Source organism: Oratosquilla oratoria, chromosome 26 (assembly GCF_046742065.1).
Source record: "Oratosquilla oratoria isolate Oo_2021 chromosome 26, ASM4674206v1, whole genome shotgun sequence".
NCBI lineage: Eukaryota > Metazoa > Arthropoda > Malacostraca > Stomatopoda > Squillidae > Oratosquilla > Oratosquilla oratoria.
The window spans coordinates 46583283-46599905 of NC_134802.1; the positions used below are offsets into that span (position 1 = coordinate 46583283).

Sequence of the window (16623 nt, forward strand, 5' to 3'; positions counted from 1 at the left end):
CGCATACACACACACACACACACACACACACACACACACACACACACACACACACACACACACACACACACACACACACACACACACACACACACACACACACACACACACACACACACACACACACACACACACACACACACACACACACACACACACACACACACACACACACACACACACACACACACACACACACACACACACACACACACCAGAAAGAGACAGAGAAAGAAAAAGAGTTGTCTATAATCTGCATTGTCTGCACCCCAGTGGTGTCATTTGCATATATACATATATATTTCTCCATTTCTATTGCTCAAGACTCAGAGTGAATTCACGACGCTCTTTTAAAACTCTTTTAAAATTATCCCTCTTTGCCTCTGTCAGAGGCGCAAGTACAATTCATTCATCATAAAACTCACCAGTTTTGGGTTTCCTCCGCCACCGTTGATATTTTCCCTTTCATTATTTCTCTTGCTAGACGATTTCATTAATCTCAGTAGAGAAAGGATAAACGCAAAACAAGTAAGTCCCCACACGGTTTTTACTTGTCTGGTGTGTCATGTTTGAGAGACAAAATAAAATGTTTGTCGTGATGTGATAAGCCTTAACACGTTTGTGTGCGGCCGTCTTTTAAATGTGTCCTGCTGCATTGCTCCTGACCCGACAAGTGGACAGGGCTGATCCTTCATTCAGAAGGAGCTAAGAGCCGACTGCCTCCCTTATATATAAGCGGGAAAAAGCCCATCTGTATATAAATAGCCTTTTAACCCCTTCCTTATCTGGTAGCACATTTCCTTCCTCTGGCTTCCCTCAGGTCATTACCTTTGTCGTTGAGATATCTCTTCATTAGTATGTAGGGTGGTCAACGAATGGAACAGACTTAGTAACCATGTATTGAGCGCTGAAACTATCAGTTCTAAGAAACGGTTAGACAACTTTATGGATGGGGATGACAGGTGGTAATTGACATGGAACTGCCTAGTGTTAGGCCTCATGGTCTCTTGCAGTTTCCTTCATTCTTATGTTCTTATGTAGGAGCGAGCAATTTTATGACAGTAACGTGTTCGTAGGACATGTACTTATAAACGACAATATTAATTAGGAATAGGTATTATCATCTTTTGAGAGTGCCTAGAATCACTGTGGAAGGGTCTCAGCAAAAAACACGCCAGAACTTTGATAGTGAGAGAAGCTATCCGACTTATGGGACTTGATAAGTATAATCCAAAATCTGGAGAAATCATCCTCGCGTTGATGTTTGAAAATAAATAATCATACTATCTATTAAGTGCACCCAGTGTATTGTGGGAGGAGCTTAGTAAAAGCCCGCCAAAATTTCGACCAATAGTGAGCTACCCGAATTATGGGACTCTATTGATGAGCAAAATCCAAATTTTGGAAAGGTTATCCTCGTATTGGTGTTCAAATATAAACAATAATGCCATCTATTGAGTGAACCCAGTTTACTGTGGGAAGAGCTTAGCAAAAGCCCGCCAAAACATCGGCCAATAGTGAGAGGAGCTACTTGACTTATGGGGCTCTGTTGAAAAGCAAAATCCAATTTTTGAAAAGATCATCCTCACGCTGGTGTTTGATAATGTCATCTGTTGACCGAGACCAGTGTATTGTGGTAGGAGCTTAGCAAAAGCCCGCCAAAACTTTGGCCAATAGTGAGAGGAACTGCCCGACTTATGGAACTCTGTTAAATAGCAAAATCCAAAATTTGGAAATATCATCCTCGCGTTGGTATTTAAATATAAATAAGAATGCCATCTATTGAGTGAACCCAGTTTATTGTGGGAGGAGCTTAGCAAAAGCCCGCCAAAACATCGGCCAATAGCGAGAGGAACTACCTGACTTATGGGACTCTATTGATAAGCAAGATCCTATTTTTGGAAAAATCATCCTGGTATTTTTTGATAGTATGGTTATTATACTAAAGGCTATCATCCTTCTATCTGTATTTATTCTTATTTATGTACAACTTTTTAGTTAATTGTACCGCATATGAATTTGTTTTTTGTGTTCCAATTCTTTTCGTTTGTTCATGTGAGGGTGAATTTATTTATATATTTTTGCATATTACAGGCGTCGAACTCGGTATCCAAACTTTTTTTTTTCAATATCTACGTGGTGAGCTGTTTTTGGTATACGGCAAAGATGATATCAAGAATTTTAAATTTTGTTTTATATTATTTATTTTCTAGGATGGAAACTAACATCCAACATAAAAAAGTATGTGACAGTGTCATAGAAGTTTACAAATAATTTTTATAATTTTCCATCCATCACTCACTCTGCGAGGTACCTAAATATGACAGCCGAGCATAAACTAACATCTGACACCCTCAGGCAGGTTCGAATCCCGAAGACAGATGACCTTGATGCGAAGTACGAAGAAGACAGCTCGATGTTCACCAACAAAAGCTTGTAGCACATTTCCCGTTTCCAAAGTCCGCTAGGGACGGGAATCCACGATGATAGAGGCCTGTCAGGAGTCGGCATACAAAGACAAGTCCCCCATCTTTATACAGAAGAGGTTAGTTTGAGATAACCCAGGCTTAATTTCCTTCCGCTAACTCTCTTATATTTGTGTTAACTTGACGCCTTTTCGGTACTGAGCGAAAAGGCGGAAGCAGCGTTGTCTAGATTGAAATGCTTGAAGGGAGTAATTGTAATAATGAAATAGTCGTGGGATTTCATAATTGTGGTCGTTGTCGTCGTCATCATATTCGTCATTGTTGTCGTCGTCGTCGTCGCCATCGTCATCGTCCTAATCATTATTATCGATTTTCCTTAAAATGCATAATAATTTCTTGGCCTCGGTGAATGTTACTCTTTGAAATTTTGGGTATTTTTGAGAATATTCACATACAATTTCTTTTATGATATTTTGTCAAAGTTTATTTTTTCTATCTAAATTTTGCTACTTATGTTTTGGGAGAACACTTTGGAAAGGAACTGCGCGCGCGCACGCACGCACGCACGCACGCATGCATGCATGCACGCACACACACACACACACACACACACACACACACACACACGGGTTTATATATTCGTTCATGGGTGTTTCTGGTTCATGATCTTATATTTTCATTCATTACAGATGAAGGGCAATTAAAAAATGACAAACACACTGTTTAGTCGTCTGGTAATTAATCTTTTTGAAACAGTTATGGCTTGTTCCCGTATGAACTTATTACATTGATTAATTCAGAGGTTTGTGATCTTAGAATGAACAGTAATGATTAATTATGACTGATAAGGACAAATCTAGATTTAAGAAGGAAATAGACGAGAACTGGTTTACCAATAGAGTGCTCAACGAATGGAATAGACTTAGTAGCCATGATGTTGTGAGCGCTGAAACTGTTGGTTGTTTTAAGATAAGATTAGATAACTTTATGGATGGGGATGACAGGTTGTAATGGACATGAAACTGCCTAGTGTAGGCCTTATGGTCTATTGTAGTCTCCTTCATTCTTATGATCTTAAGGAATATAATTAAACTTCTAATCGCCAGTTCTGACCAAGTTTTGGCGTTCTGGGGCCAGGCATTGCCTACAGACAAAGCTTTCTCATATATAAAATGCGGTCGTAAGGTCTGATGACATGTCAAGAGTATACGAGTATTTTCATCAGTAGAATTAAGGCCATTTCTTGCATCTGAAACTTGTTTCATTTGGTCCTAAACCAAGTGAATCGACGCATCCAGAAACGGGACACATTTTCACGGAAACTAGAAGAGAAATAGTAAAGGAAATCGTCATGTCAGTCTGTTAAAAAAAAAGAAACATCCACAGTTCTCAAGTAAGACTCTGGTCAGCCTATTAGCTAAAAAAAAGAAAATTATCGTATGGTTTTGTCATTTACATTTCAAGTAATATGATACAGTAAATATAGAATACAGAATGGGAAGGAATTCCGGCGTATACATTGATACAGAGTAGGAAATTATCCCCTAAACAATGAAATCTAATAAAACTTACAGATTGGATTGACTTTGAAATGATTCTACAAATCTATGTGCTATATACAAACACTTACATTAGCTGGGCACCTCAAGGATGCAACCTAGGAGCAAAAATATGACTTAGAATGACTTAGACATTATGGCAAATACACGAACAGCACGCTCAAGTCTCCTTCAGAAGGGAACTATTGAAGGAAGCCTACTCAGGTTCACCGGATCTTGAGAAGCATGAGACTCGATCTACGGCCAGTCAGCCGGAGGTGTTGCCACATAGCGAGTCTTTTTTTTTCTCTCTCTCAGAACTGATGAAACGGAGTGTAGTGCGGGTTCGTGACACGGTGCACGACAAATGAACATTTCAAAAAGTTCAGAAACATATATGTCACATCAAAACCATTTATGTAGAGGTTTTCAACCTCTGGTTATGTAGGAGGGAAGTTGGACTCCCCTTTTCTATAGAATGATAATGGGTTCATATACATACAACCACACATACACACACATATATATGTATATATATATATATATATACACATATATATATATATATATATGTATGTGTGTGTGTGTATAAACACATGTACGGGTATTACATATACAGTTGGGTATATTGCAACTTTAGTAGTTTCGCTAGAATTCGGTGGGTTGTTCATTTCGTTCTCAGTGGAGTGTTGCAAGATGGTTCTCTTCGGTATCCTTCTTCCTCACCAGGTCTCCATCACACCGCGCTGTCACGCGCGAACTCGACTGGAATCCTCCTTAAAGTTTGCTGTCTGCAACTTCGCCAGGGTTGTTGAGGGCCGTCTCTCGTTCAATTATGGCTTTCAGGAGCTTCCGTCGAGGTCCTAACGGGAGTTTGAGGTTGATCAGGTCCTGATCAGTGAGAAGCATCAAGGCGTCTAAGTCTATGTGCTCCCTAGCAAAGATGGGGATGTAGTCGGAGAGGCCATTTGCCGCCAGGAACAAGAAGATCGGGGAGGCTTCCTCTTCGTCTTCGGAAGGAAGGTCCTGCGGAGAGAAGGACAAGAATGAATATCCATCAACTCAGAGTGTCTGTCACTGGAGAACCAAGTCTCCACGGTAGTCAGCAACGGTCATCGCATCCTGTCATTGATTTCTCTGAACAAGAAGATAAAAAAAAAAAAAGGAAAAGGAAATGCTGTCTGTGATTTTTGAGTGTCAAGCTGTTAGGTCATCTTGGTTCACCCTGACCCCCGGCCACTCTGCTTGGGTCAAAACCAGGAGTTCTTCCACAACCTGGACTGGTTTACCGCCTCCACTTCACTGCATGACAACCCCCCCCCTCCCCTGTCTCCACTTCTTTTTCGGCCCATTCACAATCACCCTCAATTCATCCCTATCTTTTGCACTCTTTCTTCTCTGCTCGACAGACATTTTGCTTATATCCAAGGACCTCTTTATTCCATTCGTCAATCTTATCCCCGGTCTTCCTCTCAAGCTCATTCCATCCACTTCTGCTTTTCATACTCTATTTGCTACTCTCTTTTCATTCATTCTCTCCATATGCTTAAATCAACTTAGCATTCCCTGTCCTACACTGTCCGATAGCATTTTCCTTCATACGTTCTCTGTCCTTTTTCCGCATCTTTTACTCTAGCTATACTTATGACATATATCATGCTGGGAAACTGTAATGTTATAACACATTTGTAAATGTACACTTTAAACCCACTATTGGAGAAATAATATCAGAAGTACAGGAGATCCGTATATTTTGACTACTATCTATAGTCCTCTTTTGCTGAAGAGGACTATGGATAGTAGTCGAAATATACGGATCTCCTGTACTTCTGATATTTCTCTGATAGTGGGTAGTGTACATATATCATACTTCTCAAGCGCCTCATTTCGAAAATGTTTTGTTCCTTCCTCGCCTCCATATAGTACAGTGGGTGGAATCACTTCTCTATATAATCTTCTTGCACTCATCCCCATACACCTATATCTTATAACACTTTTAATCCACCCGGATATAAAGCCATTTTCTACAATTCACCACATCTACTCCTCCGTTCGCCGCTATATGTAGCCCCAGACACTTAAAAAAAACTCTACTTCTTCAAGCCTCTCATCCATGACATATATTTAAGAAGTCACTGTAACCATTACTAACCATCACCTACCACGCACGTGACCCACATGCTTGCAACATGGCACTACCTCCCCCTCTTGCTTACCTTGTTTTCCCAGAACAACCACCTTACCACAGAAAACATCTAACGCAGCAGAAATCAGATAAACAAGATATAGATGCCCAATGTCACCAGACTAACCCATTAAACCCCCTTTATTATAACTACCCCAATTATATCACCCATAAGCTAACATATATATAACATACCTAACGATACCCACCAACTATACGACTAACCCTCTTATATAGAACTGACCACAGTACATAGAATAACAAGACTAACACCCTTTCTTAAGACAACCCACTAACCCCCCTATATTAACCGACGATAATGTAACAAAGACAGGAGAGCTGGGCAGGTCAAGAGCCTACCAGCAGGAGAGCTGAGCAGGGCGATGAGCCTGCCAGCCGCAAGTGTGCCCCAGGTCAAGGCCTGGCACTTACTGTATTTTGCCCACAGGGCCCATATGTAGTTTGTTATATAACCAACCAGATTCTCCTTTTATAAACGAATAGAAGAAACTCCGGTTTGGGAGTTTATCTCGCCCGAATTAAGTCCACCTTATGTAACAAACGATAACCACCAACCAAAAAGGGGTTACATAACTGGTGGCAGCGGTGGGATTCGAACCCACGCCTCCGAAGAGACTGGTGGCTCAAACCAGAGCCACCACTATCACATATTTTTTAGACATCCCCACACTCTTGTTCACATTTTTACCACCATCCCACTCCCTTTAAGTGGGAAGTGAGAAACCCCGATATTTGGGTTGTCTTCCTGCCTGGCCAGGGCTGTCAGGAACCAACACAAGAAGCCCACAGTGGGTCCCGGGAATCGAACTCACAACCATTTGCTCATGAATTCGACACGGTATCCACTGGGCTACCGCGCGGGGCTTTTTCGTCTACATTCACTCGTAATTTTCTTCTCTGTAGTACCCTTTCAATCTCAATCACCAGATGCTCTTGTCTCTTCTCAGAATCAACCACAAGTGTTGTATCATCCACAAATAACCAAATGGATCACATTCCATGTCCTTCCATTCCCGTCCATCGATTCCAAAAATCGGCCAAGCATTCTTAAGTTCACATCCAAGACCCTCTTTTGTCTTGACTCTTGACAGGAGCCCCCTAAAGTAGAAAAACTCTTCCATTCCCGTCCACCGGCCTAGTATTCTTATGTTCACCTCCTACGCACAAAATCAGTCAGCTAAAGAAAATAAATTTCATACACTCTTTTATTTTGAGGCATCATAGAAGAAATCACTGTCCCCCTCAAGTAGAATAAACGCAATATTTTACAAAATTAATCTGCAAACGAAAGGATGTTTATGCACAATGTGGCGAGATGCTGGGCTTGAAAAAGAAGAAAAAAGGAAAGAAAAGACAAAGAAAAAGACGAAGAAAAAGACGAAAAAAATAGAAGAAAAAGAAGAAGAAGAAAAAGAGGCGGCAGAAGAAGAAGAAGAAGAGGCGGAAGAAGAAGAAGAAAAAGAGGAGGAGGAAGAAGAAGAAGAAGAAGAAGAGGAAGAAGAAGAAGAGGAAGAAGAAGAAGAGGAAGAAGAAGAGGAAGAAGAAGAAGAAGAAGAAGAAGAAGAAGAAGAGGAAGAAGAAGAAAACATCAATAACAGGTAACGTCCTCTTGGTCTCTTTACCTCTTCGTCCCAAGGGCTCATCTCCCTGTTGGCCAAAGACCCGGCAGAGCCAATGGAGTCTCCTCCCTTCTTGGACACCTCCCCACTTCCTGAGATCTTGGCGGAGTCGCTGCTACCCGTGGTTGTCAGGCTGGTCAGGGTGGCTGTGATTGAGCTCCTGTGAATAAAACAAAATAATAATGAAAGGGTTTCGAATTCACGAACCAGTCAGGTTGTCAGGCTGGTCAGGGTGGCTGTTATTGACTTCCTGTGAATAAAACATAATAATGACCAAAGGGTTTCGAATTCACGAACCAGTCAGGTTGTCAGGCTGGTCAGGGTGGCTGTGATTAAGCTCCTATGAATAAAACATAATAATGACCAAAGGGTTTCGAATTTACGAACCAGTCAGATTGTCAGGGTGCTCAGGGTGCTCAGGGTGGCTGTGAATAAAACGCAAATAATGATCAAAGGCTCTTTGAACTCATGAATTGGCGTCTGCAGTAATTGAGGAATTACTCGCTGGGAATAACCGTGTTCTGATTCAATGGGCCTGAGAAAAGTTAGACTCACTTTATGGCAGCATCTGGAACTTTTGCCATAAAGCGAGTCTAATTTTCTCTAGACCTGCTAAGGGAAAATGAGGAGGGATCATAGAGGTAAAAAGTGAATCTGGGAAAAGACAAAGAAGTAAGAAAAAGAAGAGGAAAAGAATAATAAGGAGAAGAAAAAAAGAAAAAAAAGAACAAAAGAAAAAGAAGAAGAGGGTGAAGAAGACGAAGAAAGAATAAGACGAAGAAGACGAAGACGACGAAGAAGACGAAGAAGAAGAAGAAGAGGAAGAAGATGAAGACGATGAAGACGACGAAGAAGACGAAGAAGAAGAACACGAAAACGAAGACGAGGACGGAGACGAAGAAGACGACGACGAAGAAGAACACGATGAAGAAGAAAAGAAGAAGACGAAGAAGACGAGGAAGACGAAGAAGAAGAAGAAGAAGACGAAGAAGAAAGAAAAAGAAGAAAGAAGAAGAAGAAGAAGAAGAAGAAGAAGAAAAAGAGGAGGAAGAATACGAAGAAGAAGAATACGAAGAAGAAGAATACGAAGAAGAAGAATACGAAGAAGAATACGAAGAAGAAGAAGAATACGAAGAAGAATACGAAGAAGAAGAAGAATACGAAGAAGAATACGAAGAAGAAGAAGAATATGAAGAAGGATACGAAGAAGAAGGATACGAAGAAGAAGAAGAATACGAAGAAGAAGAATACGAAGAAGAAGAATACGAAGAAGAAGAAGAATACGAAGAAGAAGAAGAATACGAAGAAGAAGAAGAATACGAAGAAGAAGAAGAATACGAAGAAGAAGAAGAATACGAAGAAGAAGAAGAATACGAAGAAGAAGAAGAATACGAAGAAGAAGAAGAATACGAAGAAAAAGAAGAATACGAAGAAGAGGAAGAAGAAGAAGAAGAAGAAGAAGAAAAAGAAGAAGAAGAAAAATACGAAGAAGAAGAATACGAAGAAGAATATGAATACGAAGAAGAATACGAATACGAAGAAGAATACGAAGAAGAAGAATACGAAGAAGAAGAAGAAGAAGAAGAAGAAGAAGAAGAAGAAGAAGAAGGAGAAGAAGAATACGAAGAAGAAGAAGAAGAAGAAGAAGAAGAAGAATACGAAGAATACGAAGAAGAATACGAATACGAAGAATACGAAGAAGAATACGAAGAAGAATACGAAGAAGAAGAAGAATACGAAGAAGAAGAAGAATACGAAGAAGAAGAAGAATACGAAGAAGAAGAATACGAAGAAGAAGAATACGAAAAAAGAAGAAGAAGAAGAAGAAGAAGAATACGAAAAAGAAGAAGAAGAAGAAGAAGAAGAATACGAAGAAGAATACGAAGAAGAATACGAAGAAGAAGAAGAAGAAGAAGAAGAATACGAAGAATACGAAGAAGAATACGAAGAAGAAGAATACGAAGAAGAAGAAGAAGAATACGAAGAAGAAGAATACAAAGAAGAAGAATACAAAGAAGAAGAATACAAAGAAGAAGAATACAAAGAAGAAGAATACAAAGAAGAAGAATACAAAGAAGAAGAATACAAAGAAGAAGAATACAAAGAAGAAGAATACGAAGAATACGAAGAAGAAGAAGAATACGAAGAAGAAGAAGAATACGAAGAAGAAGAAGAATACGGAGGAGAAGAAGAATACGGAGAAGAAGAAGGATACGGAGAAGAAGAATACGAAGAAGAGGAAGAAGAATACGAAGAAGAAGAAGAAGAATATGAAGAAGAAGAAGCATACGGAGGAGAAGAAGAATACGGAGAAGAAGAAGAATACGAAGAAGAAGAAGAATACGAAGAAGAAGAAGAATACGAAGAAGAAGAAGAATACGAAGAAGAAGAAGAATACGAAGAAGAAGAATACGAAGAAGAAGAAGAATACGAAGAAGAAGAAGAATACGAAGAAGAAGAAGAATACGAAGAAGAAGAAGAATACGAAGAAGAAGAATAATACGAAGAAGAAGAAGAATACGAAGAAGAAGAAGAATACGAAGAAGAAGAAGAATACGAAGAAGAAGAAGAATACGAAGAAGAAGAAGAATACGAAGAAGAAGAAGAATACGAAGAAGAAGAAGAATACGGAGGAGAAGAAGAATACGGAGAAGAAGAAGAATACGGAGGAGAAGAAGGATACGGAGAAGAAGAAGAATACGAAGAAGAGGAAGAAGAAGAAGAAGAGGAAGAAGAATACGAAGAAGAAGAAGCATACGGAGGAGAAGAAGCATACGGAGGAGAAGAAGAATACGAAGAAGAAGAAGAATACGAAGAAGAAGAAGAATACGAAGAAGAAGAAGAATACGAAGAAGAAGAAGAATACGAAGAAGAAGAAGAATACGAAGAAGAAGAAGAATACGAAGAAGAAGAAGAATACGAAGAAGAAGAAGAATACGAAGAAGAAGAAGAATACGAAGAAGAAGAATACGAAGAAGAAGAAGAATACGAAGAAGAAGAAGAATACGAAGAAGAAGAAGAATACGAAGAAGAAGAAGAATACGAAGAAGAAGAAGAATACGAAGAAGAAGAAGAATACGAAGAAGAAGAAGAATACGAAGAAGAAGAAGAATACGAAGAAGAAGAAGAAGAATACGAAGAAGAAGAAGAATACGAAGAAGAAGAAGAATACGAAGAAGAAGAAGAATACGAAGAAGAAGAAGAATACGAAGAAGAAGAAGAATACGAAGAAGAAGAAGAATACGAAGAAGAAGAAGAATACGAAGAAGAAGAAGAATACGAAGAAGAAGAAGAAGAATACGAAGAAGAAGAAGAATACGAAGAAGAAGAAGAATACGAAGAAGAAGAAGAATACGAAGAAGAAGAAGAATACGAAGAATACGAAGAATACGAAGAATACGAAGAATACGAAGAAGAATACGAAGAAGAATACGAAGAATACGAAGAAGAATACGAAGAATACGAAGAAGAATACGAAGAAGAAGAAGAAGAAGAAGAAGAAGAAGAAGAAGAAGAAGAATACGAAGAAGAAGAAGAAGAATACGAAGAAGAAGAAGAAGAAGAATACGAAGAAGAAGAAGAAGAATACGAAGAAGAAGAAGAAGAATACGAAGAAGAAGAAGAAGAATACGAAGAAGAAGAAGAATACGAAGAAGAAGAAGAATACGAAGAAGAAGAAGAAGAATACGAAGAAGAAGAATACAAAGAAGAAGAATACAAAGAAGAAGAATACAAAGAAGAAGAATACAAAGAAGAAGAATACGAAGAAGAAGAAGAATACGAAGAAGAGGAAGAAGAATACGAAGAAGAGAAGAAGAAGAAGAAGAATACGGAGGAGAAGAAGAATACGGAGAAGAAGAAGGATACGAAGAAGAAGAAGAAGAAGAAGAAGAAGAAGAAGAAGAAGAAGAAGAAGAAGAAGAAGAAGAATACGAAGAAGAATACGAAGAAGAAGAAGAATACGAAGAAGAAGAAGAATACGAAGAAGAAGAATACGAAGAAGAAGAAGAAGAAGAAGAAGAAGAAAAATACGAAGAAGAATACGAAGGAGAATACGCAAAAGAAAAGAAGAATATGAAGAAAAAGAATACGAAGAAAAAAACAAAAAAGAAGAATACAAAGAAGATGAATACGAAGAAGAAGAATACGGAGAAGAAGAATATGAAGAAGAATACAGAGAAGAAGAAGAATACAGAGAAGAAGAAGAATACAGAGAAGAAGAAGAATACAGAGAAGAAGAAGAATACAGAGAAGAAGAAGAATACAGAGAAGAAGAAGAATACAGAGAAGAAGAAGAAGAAGAAGAAGAAGAAGAAGAAGAAGACGAAGAAGAAGAAGAAGAATACGAAGAAGAAGAATACGAAGAAGAAGAAGAAGAAGAATACGAAGTAGAAGAATACGAAGAAGAAGAAAAAGAATACAAAGAAGAAGAATACGGAGAAGAAGAATACGAAGAATACGAAGAAGAAGAAGAATACGAAGAAGAAGAAGAATACGAAGAAGAAGAAGAATACGAAGAAGAAGAAGAATACGGAGGAGAAGAAGAATACGGAGAAGAAGAAGGATACGGAGAAGAAGAATACGAAGAAGAGGAAGAAGAATACGAAGAAGAAGAAGAAGAAGAAGAAGAATACGAAGAAGAAGAAGCATACGGAGGAGAAGAAGAATACGAAGAAGAAGAAGAATACGAAGAAGAAGAAGAATACGAAGAAGAAGAAGAATACGAAGAAGAAGAAGAATACGAAGAAGAAGAAGAATACGAAGAAGAAGAAGAATACGAAGAAGAAGAAGAATACGAAGAAGAAGAAGAATACGAAGAAGAAGAAGAATACGAAGAAGAAGAAGAATACGAAGAAGAAGAAGAATACGAAGAAGAAGAAGAATACGAAGAAGAAGAAGAATACGAAGAAGAAGAAGAAGAATACGAAGAAGAAGAAGAATACGAAGAAGAAGAATACGAAGAAGAAGAAGAAGAATACGAATACGAAGAAGAAGAATACAAAGAAGAAGAAGAATACAAAGAAGAAGAAGAATACAAAGAAGAAGAAGAATACAAAGAAGAAGAAGAATACAAAGAATACAAAGAATACAAAGAATACAAAGAATACAAAGAATACAAAGAATACAAAGAATACAAAGAAGAAGAATACAAAGAAGAAGAATACAAAGAAGAAGAATACAAAGAAGAAGAATACAAAGAAGAAGAATACAAAGAAGAAGAATACAAAGAAGAAGAATACAAAGAAGAAGAATACGAAGAAGAAGAAGAATACGAAGAGGAAGAAGAAGAAGAAGAAGAAGAAGAAGAAGAAGAAGAAGAAGAATACGAAGAAGAAGAAGAATACGGAGGAGAAGAAGAATACGGAGAAGAAGAAGGATACGGAGAAGAAGAATACGAAGAAGAGGAAGAAGAATACGAAGAAGAAGAAGCATACGGAGGAGAAGAAGCATACGGAGGAGAAGAAGCATACGGAGGAGAAGAAGCATACGGAGGAGAAGAAGAATACGAAGAAGAAGAAGAATACGAAGAAGAAGAAGAATACGAAGAAGAAGAAGAATACGAAGAAGAAGAAGAATACGAAGAAGAAGAAGAATACGAAGAAGAAGAAGAATACGAAGAAGAAGAAGAATACGAAGAAGAAGAAGAATACGAAGAAGAAGAAGAATACGAAGAAGAAGAAGAATACGAAGAAGAAGAAGAAGAATACGAAGAAGAAGAAGAATACGAAGAAGAAGAAGAAGAATACGAAGAAGAAGAATACGAAGAAGAAGAAGAATACGAAGAAGAAGAAGAATACGAAGAAGAAGAATACGAAGAAGAAGAAGAATACGAAGAAGAAGAATACGAAGAAGAAGAAGAATACGAAGAAGAAGAATACGAAGAAGAAGAATACGAAGAAGAAGAAGAATACGAAGAAGAAGAAGAATACGAAGAAGAAGAAGAATACGAAGAAGAAGAAGAATACGAAGAAGAAGAAGAATACGAAGAAGAAGAAGAAGTAAAAGAAAAGGAAGAATACGAAGAAGAAGAAGAATACGAAGAAGAAGAAGAAGAATACGAAGAAGAAGAAGAAGAATACGAAGAAGAAGAAGAAGAATACGAAGAAGAAGAAGAAGAATACGAAGAAGAAGAATACGAAGAAGAAGAATACGAAGAAGAAGAATACAAAGAAGAAGAATACAAAGAAGAAGAATACAAAGAAGAAGAATACAAAGAAGAAGAATACGAAGAAGAAGAATACGGAGGAGAAGAAGAATACGGAGAAGAAGAAGGATACGGAGAAGAAGAATACGAAGAAGAGGAAGAAGAATACGAAGAAGAAGAAGCATACGGAGGAGAAGAAGCATACGAAGAAGAAGAAGAATACGAAGAAGAAGAAGAATACGAAGAAGAAGAAGAATACGAAGAAGAAGAAGAATACGAAGAAGAAGAAGAATACGAAGAATACGAAGAATACGAAGAATACGAAGAATACGAAGAATACGAAGAATACGAAGAATACGAAGAAGAATACGAAGAAGAAGAAGAATACGAAGAAGAAGAAGAAGAATACGAAGAAGAAGAAGAAGAATACGAAGAAGAAGAAGAATACGAAGAAGAAGAAGAATACGAAGAAGAAGAAGAATACGAAGAAGAAGAAGAATACGAAGAAGAAGAAGAATACGAAGAAGAAGAAGAATACGAAGAAGAAGAAGAATACGAAGAAAAATACAAAGAAGAAGAATACGAAGAAGAAGAATACGAAGAAGAAGAAGAAGAAGAAGAAGAAGAAGAAGAAGAAGAAGACGGAGAAGAAGAAGGATACGGAGAAGAAGAAGAAGACGGAGAAGAAGAAGGATACGGAGAAGAAGAAGAATACGAAGAAGAGGAAGAAGAAGAAGAAGAAGAAGAAGCATACGGAGGAGAAGAAGAAGCATACGGAGGAGAAGAAGAATACGGAGAAGAAGAAGAATACGAAGAAGAAGAAGAATACGAAGAGGAAGAAGAAGAAGAATACGAAGAGGAAGAAGAAGAAGAATACGAAGAGGAAGAAGAAGAAGAATACGAAGAGGAAGAAGAATACGAAGAGGAAGAAGAAGAATACGAAGAAGAAGAAGAAGAATACGAAGAAGAAGAAGAAGAATACGAAGAAGAAGAAGAAGAATACGAAGAAGAAGAAGAAGAATACGAAGAAGAAGAAGAAGAATACGAAGAAGAAGAAGAAGAATACGAAGAAGAAGAAGAAGAATACGAAGAAGAAGAAGAAGAATACGAAGAAGAAGAAGAAGAATACGAAGAAGAAGAAGAAGAATACGAAGAAGAATACGAAGAAGAAGAAGAAGAATACGAAGAAGAAGAAGAAGAATACGAAGAAGAAGAAGAAGAATACGAAGAAGAAGAATACAAAGAAGAAGAATACAAAGAAGAAGAATACGAAGAAGAAGAATAGGAAGAAGAAGAATACGAAGAAGAGGAAGAAGAATACGAAGAAGAGGAAGAAGAAGAAGAATACGAAGAAGAAGAAGAATACGAAGAAGAAGAAGAATACGAAGAAGAAGAAGAATACGAAGAAGAAGAAGAATACGAAGAAGAAGAAGAAGAAGAAGAAGAAGAAGAAGAAGAAGAAGAAGAAGAAGAAGAAGAAGAAGAAGAAGAAGAAGAAGAAGAAGAAGAAGAAGAAGAATACGAAGAAGAAGAAGAATACGAAGAAGAAGAAGAATACGAAGAAGAAGAAGAATACGAAGAAGAAGAAGAATACGAAGAAGAGGAAGAAGAAGAAGAAGAAGAAGAAAAAGAAGAAGAAGAAGAAGAAGAATACGGAGGAGAAGAAGAATACGGAGAAGAAGGATACGGAGAAGAAGAAGAATACGAAGAGGAAGAAGAAGCATACGGAAAGAAAGAAGAAGAAGAAGAAAGAAGAAGAAGACTAAAAAGACGAAGAAGACGAGGAAGACGAAGAAGAAGAAGAAGAAGACGAAGAAGAAAGAAAAAGAAGAAAGAAGAAGAAGAAGAAAAAGAGGAGGAAGAATACGAAGAAGAAGAATACGAAGAAGAAGAATACGAAGAAGAAGAATACGAAGAAGAATACGAAGAAGAAGAAGAATACGAAGAAGAATACGAAGAAGAAGAAAAATACGAAGAAGAAGAAGAAGAAGAAGAAGAAGAAGAAGAAGAAGAAAAAGAAGAATATGAAGAAGAAGAATACGAAGAAGAAGAATACGAAGAAGAAGAAGAATAAGAATACGAAGAAGAATAAGAAAACGAAGAAGAAGAGGAATGCGAAGAAGAAGAAGAATACGAAAAAGAGGAAGAAGAATAAGAAGAAGAATACGATGAAGAATACGAAGAAGAAGAAGAATACGAAGAAGAATACGAAGAAGAAGAAGAATACGAAGAAGAAGAAGAATACGAAGAAGAAGAAGAATACGAAGAAGAAGAAGAATACGAAGAAGAAGAAGAATACGAAGAAGAAGAAGACTACGAAGAAGAAGAAGAATACGAAGAAGAAGAAGAATACGAAGAAGAAGAAGAAGAATACGAAGAATACGAAGAAGAATACGAAGAAGAAGAATACGAAGAAGAAGAAGAAGAATACGAAGAAGAAGAATACAAAGAAGAAGAATACAAAGAAGAAGAATACAAAGAAGAAGAAGAAGAAGAATACGAAGAAGAAGAAGAATACGAAGAAGAAGAAGCATACGAAGGAGAAGAAGCATACGGAGGAGAAGAAGAATACGAAGAAGAAGAAGAATACGAAGAAGAAGAAGAATACGAAGAAGAAGAAGAATACGAAGAAGAAGAAGAATACGAAAAAGAAGAAGAATACGAAAAAGAAGAAGAATACGAAGAAGAA

At 37.7% G+C, this 16623-nt stretch overlaps 1 protein-coding gene across 1 annotated transcript in view; it reads right to left on the reverse strand.

Moving 5' to 3' along the window:
• Window positions 1-3864: 3864 nt before the first annotated feature.
• Sans (SAM_USH1G_HARP domain-containing protein Sans) overlaps window positions 3865-16623 on the reverse strand; it is a 109063-nt gene continuing 96304 nt past the window's right edge. The window contains exons 8-9 of the mRNA XM_076209675.1: window positions 7793-7949; window positions 3865-4990 (exon numbers count right to left, since the gene is read on the reverse strand). Coding sequence (XP_076065790.1) covers window positions 4742-4990; window positions 7793-7949 — 406 coding nt within the window. The 3' untranslated portion in view covers window positions 3865-4741. The remainder of the gene's footprint in view (window positions 4991-7792; window positions 7950-16623) is intronic.